We start from the raw sequence: 15,425 nt of genomic DNA on the forward strand, positions 1-15,425 counted from the left end.
GAATCGTTCTAGAATCTTCCACGGCCGATTCGCGAATAATCTAAGAATCGGAAATTTTGCACGCCTCAAGTTCCCACACTAACCTTGTTCTATCTTGTTACTGTCCACAGACAGCTGAAGTTGCTCTTGCAAACCTAAAGAGCAAGTATGAAAATGAGAAGGCAATGGTAACTGAGACCATGATGAAATTGAGGAATGAGCTCAAAACCCTAAAGGAGGATGCCGCCACCTTTTCCTCCCTCCGTGCTATGTTTGCCACACGGTAAGAGATTTGCCAGAATTTTCTTGCAACTTCCCAATTGCAAAGTGTGTTGTAGTAAACTAGTATAAACAGAATTAATATCGCAGAACTGAGATTCTCATACAGAACATAATTAGTCACAAACTGAAACAGGAGAGACTGCTTATCCTGTAATCTGATTATCAATGTATATATGTTAGAGGTGGTCCAATAATAGGAATTTTGACGTCATCCCAATAAATCCAATAACATTATTAATAGGCCCGATAATATACTACATCATGTTTTTGGTGTGGTGTCGGTGGATTGGGACGTGTGCGTTTGTTTCCACTCCTGTTTTGCCAGTATGCAAAGTTTTGTTACTGTTCTAGAGGCCGTATTTGTCCATCACTGGTTGATAAACCTTACTATAGGAATTGGCGAATGTTTGCATTATACAGTGTTATGTTTTCAAGTTGGTGAGAGGCCTTTTGGTTATTGATAGGCTTGCTGTCCTATAATTGCCTTGTTAAGAAAGTTGTTTCATGGGCCAAGACCACAAAAGTCTCCTGTCCTGTTGCACCAAAAGTTTTATCTGCTGACAAAGCACAATACCTGTTGGGTTTATGTTTGTTTTGGTTCAGTGCTCATTGTTCAGGGGAACACATCGTCAATGACATTGACTGATTGTGATTGACTCAAATGATATTTATTTATAAAACTAAATATGGGAACTTTATTTGAAGCGAAAACTGTTCTGGTCTTTGTTTTGTTCATTATAATAATGTTCATGTCATCATGAAATTTCTGGGTAGGTCAAAGGCAAATCTATGCTGAATCCACCACTATTATTTTTGACCTAAAAGTCTTCAAAACCTCAGGGGAATATTCATTTAAAAATTATATATATTATCGGTTATCGTATCGGTATTGGCCTTGAGGAGCAGGAAGTTATCAATATCGTTATTGGTTTCAAAAAAATGGATATCGTGCACCCCTAATATATGTACATACAATATCGCACTGTGGGTACATGCGTTATGTGAGAGTAGGCATGTGCCGATTACCGGTTTCAAGGTATACCGTGGTATGACAACGTCAATGTTTCAAAACCGCAAAAAAAATCCGTCATACCGTCCCTAAAATATTAGCTATTTTTTATGTCCCAAAAATGCATGGAGAAATCCCTCACTTGCAGCTGAAAGGCTCAACCCTCACCCATCGGTTGTTGCTCGGTGTCAGTGAGTAAGCTGTGCTACATAATGGCTGGAGGAAGTGAAACTCCTGAATTTATTCCCCCATCCAAAAAAATGAAATCGTTGGTATGGGAATACTTCGACTACAGAAAAGTTACAGACAGGCTTAGAGGAGGAGGGCCAACCGACATGTAAAACATGTTTGCGGAGGGTGGCTGCTGAGGAGGCAATACCTCCAATATGTTTTCACAATTTTACAAAATTGAAGGTTAGTACACACTGCCATGAACATTTCCCACCAGCTATGAGAGTTAACTCCATCGTGTTTAGTAGGGGTGTGCCATCTTAGGCACCCCGCGATTCGATTCGATTACGATTCAGGGTGCTACGATTCGATTTTTGAAAGATTATAACGGTATTATTCTTCATCTTTGTTGCTTCATTTGCTGTTTCTGATTGTGTATCGTGTTGCCTCTGCAAGGCCCTTCGGGACAACCTTGTTGTGATTCAGGGCTATACAAATAAAATTTAATTGAATTGAATTATTAACGATGAGCACGGTTATCGCGATTTTCACGATTATCGATGCATAGTACATTACTGATTAATAAAGTTGCCAAACAAATTTATGTCCATTATTTATTTAAAATATCCTTATGATTCAACTGGAACAGTGGAAACATGCCCATACAACAAAAATCTGCCCTTAAGCTGCTTTTTTTTCTCCTTTCTTTTTTTTTTTACAAGAAAGAGCAAAAACATTAACCATTTTAAAGGGGTGTACTTATTTCTCTCAACAATACAGTAAAATTTACACTGGTGGAATGAATTCCACATTTTCTGGACACAAACAAAGTGTCTTTAGAAATAAGACTTCTTTTAACCGATATACTTTGTTTTCACAGTGTTACCTCCCTTGTGTAACTCTTGGAGTGACAGGTGGAAATCACAACGGCTCTTGATCACTTTTAACTTGTGGCGTTTTTTGCCGAGCACATGTAAAAGTCCGGCAGCCTCCGACATCGCCACACACACACTCATTGCAGCGCACTTTTTTCTCTCTATGCCCACCCATGCGCACACACGCCTGTCAGCTCCCAGGCAGCACTTGCAACAACAGATTTCTGTACTATTTCGCATGTTTGTAGTGTTACCGCTGTATTTAATCATGGTTTTCACGTTAGCGAATTAGCTTATTAGCTTAGAACTCGGCGGTAACTATTAACATCTCAAAAACAACAACAATAAAGGCTAAACAGTACAAGAGGACGCACACAGGTAGCAACACACTCAGAACATTTTTCAATTGAAATGCCTTAGAACTACTGCTGGACATCTGAAAGACAAGGAGCAACGAACTATCTCTCATCCCCTCGCACTCTAAAAAACAACTTGCACGGGCGCGCCTCTGTTTCTGCCTGCCTGTCTCATACACAAATTTATTTTCCAGTCTTTTAAAAAGGAGTAAATCTCTCTCCCCCTGTAACCGGGAGCATCCATCATAATGAGCGTGCGTCCGTTAATGGTGTCCAGGCGGCAGACGTGTCTTGAAATTCGTTCCGCTACTAGCAGCTGTCATAAAGTTATGAGGGAAAATCATCGTTTTTTGAACCTTTATCAATCGTAATCGAATCGTCACGTGTCGAATCACGATACATATAATAATCGATTTTTTGGAACTACTCTAGTGTTTACTTTGTTTAGCAGTGCGAAAACGTGCTTTTTTTTCTCTCTGGCAACTGTCTGTGTTGAGAAAGAGTGTGTGTGTATAATGTAAACATGATACGAGTCATACACACGTGCTTTGTATGGGAAATACTGTAATTATGAAAGGACTGCATTTATTTAGGTTTTTTTTTTAATTATTATTTTAACTTAACATAATACTTATTTTCCAATTTGCTAATATGTTTTGAAAAATAAAAATCATGTACGATAGAAAAAAGTTTTTTTTTTTTTTTTTTAAGACAGATATCTGAAAGTAACATATATTAGAGCTGTAATTGCAATCCAGTGATAGAGTGAGACCGTGATATTTTGGTTTAAGATTACCATACCGGCACATGCCTATGTGAGAGATCTTGTTTTTGGTGTGTTTGTGTGTATATGCACGCTTGTGTGAGAGTTGTTGTTGTTTTTATTTATTTGTGTGTTAAGAGGGGCTCAGATGGTCTCCTTGCTAATCTTTTCGTATTTCTATTAAAAAAAGCCGGTCAAAGGTTCTGTGTTTAATCCCACCTCTGTTTGGTCTGGATTACACATGGACCATAGACTTCAGTCAGAGTACCTTTACGACTATGGTTTTACATCATGCATGCATTTAAATTTTTAGTTTGGAGTCTGCTAAAAATGTCGATGTCTTAGCTGTTTTCAGATGACTAGTGAACATCATCTCAGTCCCAAATGGCCGTGCTGAGACAGATTTCTGTTCTGCATTGACTCAGGCAGAGGTCCAAAGGGAGATGGGGGTGGTAATTACTGAGTGATGGTTTCCTCACAGTGAACAGGGATTCAACATTGACAAATCTCTAGCCTGCAAATTTAAAATGGGTTGTCTCTAGAATGCTAAAACAAGATCTTCAGACAGACGTTTGTTGCTCTTCGTCACGTGTTTTCCTTTCAAACAACTCCCTTGGTGATAGTATCAGCCAGGCTGATTCGGTCAGGCTTCTTTTTCATATGGATGAATTACACTCTGTTTATGGGATCTTTATGTTGGTATGTAAATTCTGTCCTATACAACGAAGGTTAGGTTGGGCACTGTGTGACAAACTGGAGTTTTCCCACACTCCTTTCTCTTTGTGTACTCGCCCCTCCATCCTTCCTCACCACCAAGCACCCACTTCTCTCATTTATGGAGAAGAAAGGGAGGAGTTGTTGTTTTTGTTTGTTTCTTCCAGTGGCCACCACCGTGATAATGTATGTAATGGTGGATTTCTGAAGAGGAATTTTAAATATTTATTGACAGAGAAGCAAAAAGATACATTCATTTGGGTTTACGTTAAGATCTTAGATTCAAGGTTTTGTACATTTCTTTATCTCAGCTGCTGTGGTTATCTTTCCAGCTGCTGCTGCTTCATGGTGTCATGTTAGCTCTTGCCTCTTCACATTCCTAAGACGTGTTCTCAGTGCGGTTCTGCTCTGATTAGCAGCCCAGTCATTTGCCTAAATTTTGCTTCCTACTCTCATCGGACCTGCTGCTCCTTTGTTACTTGTATTCTCCACCATTCAATTAAACCTCCTCCACCTCCCTTCCTTCTGTTTGATGAATAGCCAACCCACCATGACCAATCGAGGTCCAGACAACACAACAGCTGTGTGTTTGTTGATGCTTGTGTCTTTTAGTGATTCAGAATTTTGGCATGAATGATGCAATAGTTGAAGGATTCTGTGACAAGCAGACTGTTGCCACATGATGCTGAAAAAGTTTTCAGTGTGATCACTATTCAGCAGCCTTCCTTCTGCTATTGTGCGAGCCTATCACAAGCACAGGAACACTTCTATTGTATCCAAGCAGTCCCAAGAAAAGATTTTTTCCCGGGAAAACCCTCTCGGCCCCCACCCACACCCTTAAGTCGACCTGACTGCCCTCCCACTCTCATCGTGGTGGGTGTAATGAAGCAAGACTGATCCCTTTTGTTTGTGTGTGTGTGTGTGTTCCACTGGGAATTAAACTGCACTCATAAAGGAGGGGCTAAAGTTATGTTTGTTCGGTGGTCAGTCGGGTTCAGAACTTACAAGCACGTGTAACATACGCAAAGAAAAACATTTGCACATGGTATCACTTTTTTTAGATTGTGCCTTGATAGTCTTTGTAAAACAATAGTACTGTATGTTTTGTAGGTGAGTTTTTTCATAGCTCAGAGGGAAAATACCATGGTTTGAGATTTCTGAACTACACATGGACAAAACATTGGCCTTTGAATTAGTGCTGTCAAAATTTTTGCGTTAACGGGGGGTTATTAATTTTTTAAAATTAATCACGTTGAAATATTTGACGCAATTAACGCATACACTAAATGACCCGTTCATGCATTGCCTCAAACAGTTTACAATGACGCCGTTTTAGCACATTCAGAACGAAAAGGAAGAAAGAAATCATTGGACCGCGCCTTTTAATGGCTTAAGCTTTGGCAACTCTTTCACAACAAATATAAATATTGTGGCGAACGACGTGGGGAAGAATGACAGGAGACGATCTTTTTCTTAACATGCCTAATTGAACACAATGCAGAACATACTGTATACCATTTGCAACCACCACTGACAGTCATGGTTGCCCAACTTCCCATCTTGCATTTGGGCGGAAAAGTTATGACGCTGCAGTATCATTTAGTGAAAGCACATCTAAAATAATATTCCTATCTCTCACAGGACACGATCTTTTTCTTAACGCACTTAATTGAACACAACGCAGAACATACTGTATACCATTTGCAGCCACCACTGACAGTCATGCTTTCCCAACTTCCCATCTTGCATTTGGGCGGAAAAGTTATGACGCTGCAGTATCATTTAGTGAAAGCACAACTAAAATAATATTCCTATCTCTCACAGGACACGATCTTTTTCTTCACGCGTTTAATTGAACACAATGCAGAACTTACTGTATACCATTTACAGCCACCACTGACAGTCATGGTTGCCCAACTTCCCATCACGCATTTGGGTGGAACATTTAAGTCGCTACAGTATCATTTAGTGAAAGCACAACAAAGATAATATTCCTATCTCTCAAAAAAATAATGTTCACAAAAAGAAAAGCGCTCAATGCAAAGAGAACTTGCATTCCCAATCAAAATAGCTATGCAAAATAAACATAAATCTTAGTCAGACTTTGCCTTGGCTAGATCTCTAATAAATTTAAAACTCGCCATTGACACCTTTTGGTGTATTTCAATCACTACCTTACGTAGTTAAAGACACTGTGGAAGAACGTCAGGGAGCCCATGTGACGTCCCACTCGGCGACGTCAACAAGCTCATTTCAAGCTCAGCTCAAGTTTATTTTTTGATTGAAAATTTTACAAATTTTATTAAAACGAAAACATTAAGAGGGGTTTTATTATAAAATTACTATAACTTGTACTTACTACAAGTCTTTCTATCTGTGCATCTCTAATGCCATCTTGTGGCTTTATTGTTATAATAATCAAATACAGTACTTACGTACAGTATGTTGAATGTTTATGTCCGTCTTGTCTTATCTTTCCATTCCAACAATAATTTACAGAAAAATATGGCATATTTTAGAGATGGTTTGAATTGCGATTAATTACGATTAATTCATTTTAAGCTGTGATTAACTCGATCAAAAATTTTAATCGTTTGACAGCCCTACTTTGAATATGTAAAAACATAAAATAAATGACAAAATGTGGCCCAAAAGCTAGCAAAACCCTGGCCTTAAAATTTGAATGCATTTGGAGAAAGCCGCAGTTTTAAGTGAATACATTACAGTGTTGGAAATAAAGAGAGGGGTGAGGTAACTATTAGCAAATATAAAAGTCATCTTTCAATAGTGGGGAGTTGCCCTCAAAAGAATGTCATTTAGGCTTCTTTGTCAACGCTGTTGCTATTTTACCTGTTCAGCTGACACTCATCAAATTGCTCCAGGTGACGAGGGAGCACCATGGATGCAATCATGTAGCAGAGTTGTCCATTGCTATTCTGCTCACGAATGACAACAGGGAGCAGTAGTGTTCTCACTTGTTTGAAAAGTTAGGATGGAGTGTGAGAGCCCCAGAGTGTTCTTCAATGTTAAGATTTTTTTTTTTCTTACTTCATCTTCACATTTTAATTCTTTAAATATGGTTGGACAAGACTTCTTAAGTTCCCTGTCCGAATCTTAGTTCTGCTTCGTACAGAGCCATTTTTGACAATTCTATTCTTCCATCAGCTATTGTAGCAATTGAAGTAAATTTTAAATCCCTACTTAGGTGTGATGGCTTCTTGGATGTCACCTTTTAGGTAGAGAGTTATAAGAATTCGTAAAATATATGGCAATTGTTGGAATAGAACAAGTTTACTGACAATGTCTTAGAATTGTGGGAGCATAAATGCGTGCAGAAAGGCTGCCTTGACTCAATAGCCCCACCTGGTGCTGACATAAAACATTTTAAGTCAGAAACAGTTTTAGTCAGAAACTAATGTTTTGTTTTGTTTTTTTAATTTAACTGTATTGAGACATAAGCAAGGGTGAAAGTGCTTAGAATTTCTTGCCGGAACTCCCCAACGTGAAGGTCGCCACGGAGCCAGAAATTTTATTTCTTTATTTTTCCTTTTGGGGGGGGGGTCAAACCTCTTAAACTACTGAAATGCAAAGAAAACTGTTTTAGCACAGTTATTTCTATAAGACATACAAAAACTGATTTTCATTCAAAATTGTATTTTTTTCAATGATTTGCAAAATAAAAGTTAACAAAAACAGCAATAACCCAAACCTCCATCTCCTAATTTTTATTTTCCCTCATTTCCTCACATACTAAATGCCAAATCTCAATTTTAGCTATTTAAGAACTAAGAATGTATATTACCATTGAAGTTAATGTAAACATTAACTTTTTTTTAAATAATAATAAAGATATAAGTAACATACATTCAAAAAAATAAGTATAAATGACTCATATTATGCAGAGTGAAATGGAATATATTTAGAAGATCGCGCAAACAATGACTTTTTCAAATCATAAGGAAATGAATAAGTAGCCTTACATAAATGAACAAATATAAGTCCAAAGTGCACATTGACAGCTAAGATGTTCTGAACCTCCCCATCAGAGCAAATAAAACTAAATATGATAAATAAGCCAACTTTTTTTTGTTTGGTTTTTTTTTTTTTTTGCTGTTCCAGAAAACATGCACATTTGAACCAATCAGAGCTAACTATCTCTGCTGATCACATGTCAATATGTCAGCCAATTGAACAGATAAATGAGTCCAGGCATTTTGCTTTGCTGCGTGCATTCGCACATTGACGTGACTCATCATCGTCAGATTCAGATAACTGCAGCAGCTGCGGAAACCTCCATGCCGTCCGTGGAATAAAATAAATAATAAATATTGGTGGAAACGGATTACGCTACACAAGCAATTTATTATGCTTGTTGTTAACACTTGTGTATGTAAATCTGATTGTTGTAGATTGTTTTGTTCTTGCATGTGTAGCAGCTTGGTATTTATTTTTTTGAAAGTTTCCGTCATATTTTCGGAATAGAAGCACCTTATACCGGAACAACATTCCGGCCCTGAACCTTATACCGAAACTGCGTTCTGGCCTTGATTCTTATACCGAAACTGCGTTCCAGCCCTGAATCTTATACGGGAACTGCGTTCCTGACCGTTCCCGCCCACTTTCACCCCTGCTATTGAGACATAAGCTGCTATAATGGTAAAATGTGCACGTGAATATTATCTTAATCTTCATGTCCATGCTTTGTTTCACTTTCAGGTGTGACGAGTACGTCACTCAGTTGGAGGCCATGCAGAGGCAGCTAGCTGCAGCAGAGGATGAAAAGAAGACCCTCAACTCTCTGCTGAGGATGGCTATCCAGCAGAAGCTGGCCCTGACGCAACGCCTGGAGGACCTTGAGTTCCACCACGAGCAGACGCGCCGCACCGGCGTGCGATCCAAGACCCGTGGCAAAGCCTCTGCAAGCGCTGCCGGCAACCCTAACATATGTCAGGGTCCCACCTGCTCCAGCTCTGGCCAAGTCGAGCACAGCAACGCCATGCCCAGCGGCCTTCTGGGAGGCCCTGCGGTCTTCTGCAGCGAGAAATGCAAGATCTACTGCGACTGAAGCGGCTTCCGAGTCCAGGGACTGCTGTGTACAGAGGGGAGGGAGGCCCAAGTTGCCAGACCCTCCCTGCCATAGTGTTAAAGAGCCCCACTCGCTCGCTTTGCTCCCTAGTCGGCATGTGCTCCTCTAGGGACTGCTGTGTGACTAACCATCTGCTTGTGTGTGCTAGTATAAAGGCTTGGTGATGCACAAGTGTACAGTGTGCACTCGACATTTGGACTGTGGTAGACAAATGCGGCATGTGGATTGTTTGGTCCCGATTATGTTCAGGGGACTTTGTGGTTATACTGCAGCGTCTATTCCTTCCATAGTCTTTGTGCTGTACATATGAAGTACAAGGTGGTGTTTGTGGTTTTGCTTCAATCTTCCGCCTCTTGAGTGTGTTACCCAGCAACAGGAACACACAGTGGAGAAGCGTTGAAGACAGTGATGTCCAAAGATGACATCTGGTGGCACGGGTGCTCCTTCTAAAACAAAAGCTCCACTGTTAAATGTTTACAAGATTGAACAAAAATATGCAATCTCACCCTGCATTCCGACCAGGGGATTGTTGTTTGAATCGACACGTGAAAATCCAAATCTCGTTATGACGGGCAGTAAAAGGAGCACCTGTGACCACTGCTATTTATTATTTCAGGATTGAGTTCAAGTTAAAGCTGTGATGCTAGTGCAGCAATACAGGCTCAGTAGAAACGCATGGCTTTGCAGTTGAATGAGCTTTTTTAAGTGCTTTTTCTGTTGTTGAGGTACATGATCGACTCGTGTACTACTTAGGGAGGAGGTAATTGTGCTGAAATGTAGGCGGTCTTTCTCCAGAGCCATATGAGGAGGGAGACAGGATATTTGACAAATCGATCTCCAAACTTCAAATAAGTGCGCTTCAGCATATGGGGCGCCGTTTGTAAAGCAGCACATGCCGAAAATTAGGACAACATTTTCTCACATTTAGCGCCACGCAGTGGTAAAAATGTGGTGTGAAATGTTTGCAGTCACTTTTTTTGCACATTTACAACATTATTTTAGAGCTGCAGCTATCGATTACTTTAGTAGTCGATTAATCGATGAACTAGTTCGTCCGATTAATCGAGTAATCAGATAAGAATATGAAAAATTAAAATATTTGAGCTGAGCCTCAAACGGTATCAAAAAAAAAAAAGAGGCTATATGTACAACAAAAGAACAATTGGCGAATTTACATAGCAAGAGTCCGCTAGCTTAAACGCTATAAAACGCTAACATTTTTTTTTACTATGCTCTGTACAAATGGTTCAGACACATATTCCCATAAAAAAAACAGCTAAATATACCAATAAACTAAATTATGAATGCATAAAAAAACATTAGCTCAAACAAGAACTTATATTGGTCTTAACAGGGAGCAGTTGGATTCAGCCATGTGAAATGAGGCAGACCAGAGGGCAGTGTATCCACCCAAATCAATAAAACTAAATGCAAATACTTTCAAAATTACAACGCCACTTTAATTAAACGAATACTCGAAGCAATAAAATTTATTTTGAATATTTTTTTTCTAATCGAATACTCGAGTTAATCGATTAATCGTTGCAGCACTACAATATTTAGCAACTTAAATATTTATTTCTAAATAATAATTATTGGACTTGAATGTTTAAATCCAGAACTAAATATTTATTTAAATCTTAAATTTATATTCTATATATATAGTTTAAATTTATATCCTAAATATACATGTGTATCCGAAATATATATCCTAAATCTGAATTTTATCCTAAATCCTAAATGTATATGTTATATCTAAATAGTATATTTAAATCTTGAATCTGGAAACAGTTGAAACTAAATATTTAGTGCAAATTTACATGACTGGAAACCAGAAGTAACGGGATTTTTGCAGATGAAGCTAGAAAAGTCAACCTTGCTCTCCAGTCCAGTCCAACAGAGACCCCTCGTGGCTATTCTTAGTAACTTTACAGGGCTCGTGCGTAAAAGTGACACTAAAAGCACAAAATACTCCTTAAATGGTTTCTCCTGAATGTGTATTTTACCTAAATATTGTTATTATCACAATAAATCATGTCCAAGAGCCGACTGCCACCGTTGAGTAGGTTTTCAAGCAACGGAAACAGTCTGAGCTGCTCCAGCTTTTATTTTGTTACTTCCGGTCTCCAGTCATGTGAATTTGCATATTACGCCAAATATTTTGTTTCAACATTTAGGATTTAATATAAACTTCAGATTTAGGATATATATTTCGGATACAAATTTCATATATATAAGATATAAATTTTATTATATATATAGAATATAAATTTAAGATTTACATTTAAGATTTAAATAAATATTTAGTTCTGGATTTAAACATTCAAGTCCAATACTTATTATTTAAAAATTAAGTTGCTAAATAATGTTGTAAATGTGCATTTTAAAAAATGACTGCAAACATTTCACACCACATTTTTAACTGTGTGGCGCTAAATGTGAGAAAATGTCGTCGTAATTTTCGGCATGTGCTGCTTTACAAACGACGCCCCATATCAGCATACTGTAGGTGCCTCAGGTTCAACCTTCTGGCAAAAATCAATTTTTTTCAATTACTGTGAACAGAGCTACGGTATAGTTTTGAACAAGATGGTTATTTTAAATCATAAAAGAGCACAAATTGGATGATAATCCTCGAAACAGACAAACTACACGGCAAAAGTGCCTGACAAAGCAAACACTTGATATCATGTTCTTTGGTGACATGAAGCCCTGACTGTGTCCTACTCTCCCTTACTCTGTCTGTGCTTCTCATGTCTCCAATTCGCCATGAGTATTGGATTGCCAGCATCCTTCCTGATGTCAACCTTAACATACAAATGTGGATTTGTTTAAGGGGACATCTTGTGTTAAACCCTCTCGTGTATGTGTGCAGATGGAACCTCATGCTCCTTTTTTACTTTGGTGTGCGAAGAAGCAAAGTAATGTCTTAGTAGCCACAATAGCTTTAACCACTTCCTGAACTTATGTTACGCAAATAGTAGTACAAAAAAAAAAAAAATGAGTGGGGCTTGTGTTTTTATACGCAACGGATCATAGAAATATTAATCTAATGATTCTAAAAGCAGGGTTGATGCGAGGGGTTCCTGCAAGATTGAACAAATTTTTGCAATTTTTTTATATGAAATTCTATATTCTTAACATGATCTTGTTCAGGTAAATGATCTTGCAGGTTCCTGCTTTAGTATTTTTTCCCCTCTCGAAAGGGAAGAGTGTCAGACAATAGCATCGCGTCAACCCTGCTTGAGTGAGCACTAGTAAAGTGACCGCTCACAACTTGGAGACAGAGGCAGCCTCCTTGGATGTCAACTCACGCTTCTGTTGATTAGTCACCTAATTCACATATTTGACAGTGACTGAGCAAAGTGGTGGACAGTTGTTGTCTTGACTACGAGAGGAAATGGGGCGATGGGGTTTTCCTCGAGGGAGAAACTGAGGATTGGTTGTTCAACCAAAAGAATTAGATTAGCTTAGTCACCAGTTCTTCATTTAAAGGCTCACTAAATGCTGAACATTAACTAGACCCATGATGTGGTCTTCACTTTAATTCATACCTGCCTAAATCTACGTCCAATTTACATGGTGTTATGTTAACATGTCACCTGATCGGCTCCTCCTACCTCCTACCACTTCATCTTAATGTTTTCTACACATGACACTACATATTTAACATCCTGCATGTTATAAGCATTACTTATGAATTTGTGTCTCCTCTGGTCTGGGCTGCTGGTTGTGAGCAGAGAGGAGTTTTTTTGTTTTTGTTTTTGTTTTTTTGTCCATTTTTTATTTTAGTTTTTAATATGTGCACTTTCATAATATAGAATCGACTATGATTAACCTTTAGGAAAGCGTGGTAGTACTATGGTTTGTGAGATATTCAGTATAGAATATTATGAATACAGGTTATTAATATGTGTGACCAACAAATTATTCAACTAAAGTTTACTTTACAAACCACAGAGCTACAATTTTTGCCTAATCCTAAAGGAATGATACATTAATTACTCATTCTTTATGTTACATCATATGTTGTGCTGTTTATTTATCTGTTATGTTCGTTCTACTGCCATATTCGCTACAAAAATCCAGGGTGATCTAATTCTGGGGTTTTTCGTGTATTTATTATTCCTAGGAATAGTTCAAAATAACTCAATGAAACTTGACTACGCTCTCGCTTGAATCGGTAAGTTGTAACTTGGGAAAATTTGAGTGATACGACTTTTCCAAGCTTCTTACCGAGGGGGCGTTCCACTGAAACCGGATCACTGGCCTTCAGAATTCTCTACGATTGCGACCATTAAATTCCAAATTGGAATTGCTTCATTCTCTCTTGGTTTATCGTGCCAAATCTTGGTACACCATTTAAGGTCTGACAGACAAGCACCAACTGCAAAAAGGTGTCATTGGGCTTGGGATCTTTTTGCTTTGTTTAGTTCTTTGTTACTGACCAGTAGTGCCTTTCATTGTTTCAAGGGAGAATTATATAGATTAGGGTTTTACGTTTCTTGTCAGTCTCCGGGTGAGGGTTTGGGACTCAAAATGACAATGAGGAGCAATAAGCGCAAAGGGAATTGTACCCCCTTTCTGCATGACTGAAAAAAAAATAGTTTTAGAATTAGCTCGATAGATGCAAGATTGTATTGAATTTTGCGAGTCAGTGATCCTATTGTTAAATTCAGGGGTATTAACAAAAATGTTTTGTTTTGAAATCAAACTTTGAGAACCAAAAGTCCCTTTGGCCTCCTGTTGTTGAACAAATGGCTCCAAGCATCTTTAATGTGTTTGTGTAGCTGAGTGTATTGGAAACTACAAGCTTTGTGAGGTGAGGTGTCATGGGGTATCAATAGTATTATTGGGAAAAAATGTGCAGAGGGCGCATTTTATCTTAAGTTTGTCTTTTTTTTTTTTTTTCATTGGTGAGTCTTTTTCTACATTGTCTTCAAGCAATTTGTTTTCAGGAAACAGAAAACGAAATCCGCGTCAACAAGCGTTAAGAGTGCCATGATAGCCATTGCTCGTTTGTTGATGCCTCAAAGTTAACAATATTGAAATGATACTAACAAGAAAAGAAAAAAAAGTGCAATTCTGATACTGTTTAAGAGTAAAAAGTCAAGTTTTCTGTTTGCTGGAAGCGACAGCATTGTAATAATTACACTAGCTGTGCAAACTTTATCTTGTCATATTGTGTTTTCAGTATTGATCCATAATAAGAGTTTGATATCTTTATATGAAATAATGACCACCTGTATGTTAATATTTATTTGACTTGTCATGCAGTACTGTATTCTTATCAATAATGTGCATTATGATTAGGGGTCTTGATTACAACTACAACCGGTAAATGTCATATGCATGTTTATCAGCCATGGAACCTTTACACAGCAGTGAAAACAAACCGGTGAACTTTTTAAAGTGTTGGAAAATAAGACAAAAATTAAGTGAGATGAATCTGATGTATTACTGCTGAACTAACTCAAATGAAAGTGTTTGGTTTGTTTTCCAGCTTGGATGTGGTAGGAACTGTGTAAAGGTAGTCATGCTGGCTAAAATCAATAAAAGTGACGTAAATCACAGATTGTGTCAGTGTTTTTTTCTCATGTGCATACACACTCAAAAAAATGGGGTGTTGAACTGACATAAAAAAATTATGGAAAGAATTTGCACCTGATAATACTGCTTTCCTTCAGCATTTAGCAATTGTGTCCTTTTAACATAAAGCATACATGTCTAGTCAACATTAGGCCCTCATGTTGAGCGAACATAACGCACTCTTGTTGAGCCAACATAAGGCACAACTAGGGCTGTCAAATTCATCGTGTTAATGGGCGGTAATTAATTTTTTAAATTAATCACGTTAAAAGATTTAACGCATGCACGGAACGACTCGCGCATTGCCGCAAACAGACTACTATGGCGCCGTTTTACGTATATACAGAGCTAAGAGGCAGTGACGAGTGGAGTGGACACAGGCATTCATTTGGACCGTGCTTTAAATTTCCAAAAGCTTTGACATCTTTTCCACAACAATTATAACTATTGAAGCGAGCACCGTGGGGAAGAATGACAGGTGTTGATCTTTTTCACACCCTGCGTTGTACACAACGCAGAGAAGATATAGCCTTTGCAGCCACCACACACAGTCATGGTTGTCCCACTTCTCATCATGCATTTGGGCAGAGCAGTTAATTCA

General features: G+C 38.3%; 1 protein-coding gene across 1 annotated transcript in view; it reads left to right on the forward strand.

The window, feature by feature from the left end:
- The window catches only part of LOC130904707 (protein bicaudal D homolog 2-like), a 74,275-nt gene extending 59,467 nt beyond the window's left edge, over nucleotides 1–14,808 (forward strand). Inside the window, exons 9-10 of the mRNA XM_057817655.1 lie at nucleotides 111–262; nucleotides 8,866–14,808. Of these exons, the coding sequence (XP_057673638.1) occupies nucleotides 111–262; nucleotides 8,866–9,214 (501 nt within the window). The 3' untranslated portion in view covers nucleotides 9,215–14,808. The remainder of the gene's footprint in view (nucleotides 1–110; nucleotides 263–8,865) is intronic.
- Nucleotides 14,809–15,425: the final 617 nt, after the last annotated feature.

This window comes from Corythoichthys intestinalis, chromosome 2, assembly GCF_030265065.1.
Source record: "Corythoichthys intestinalis isolate RoL2023-P3 chromosome 2, ASM3026506v1, whole genome shotgun sequence".
NCBI classification, from domain to species: Eukaryota; Metazoa; Chordata; class Actinopteri; order Syngnathiformes; family Syngnathidae; genus Corythoichthys; species Corythoichthys intestinalis.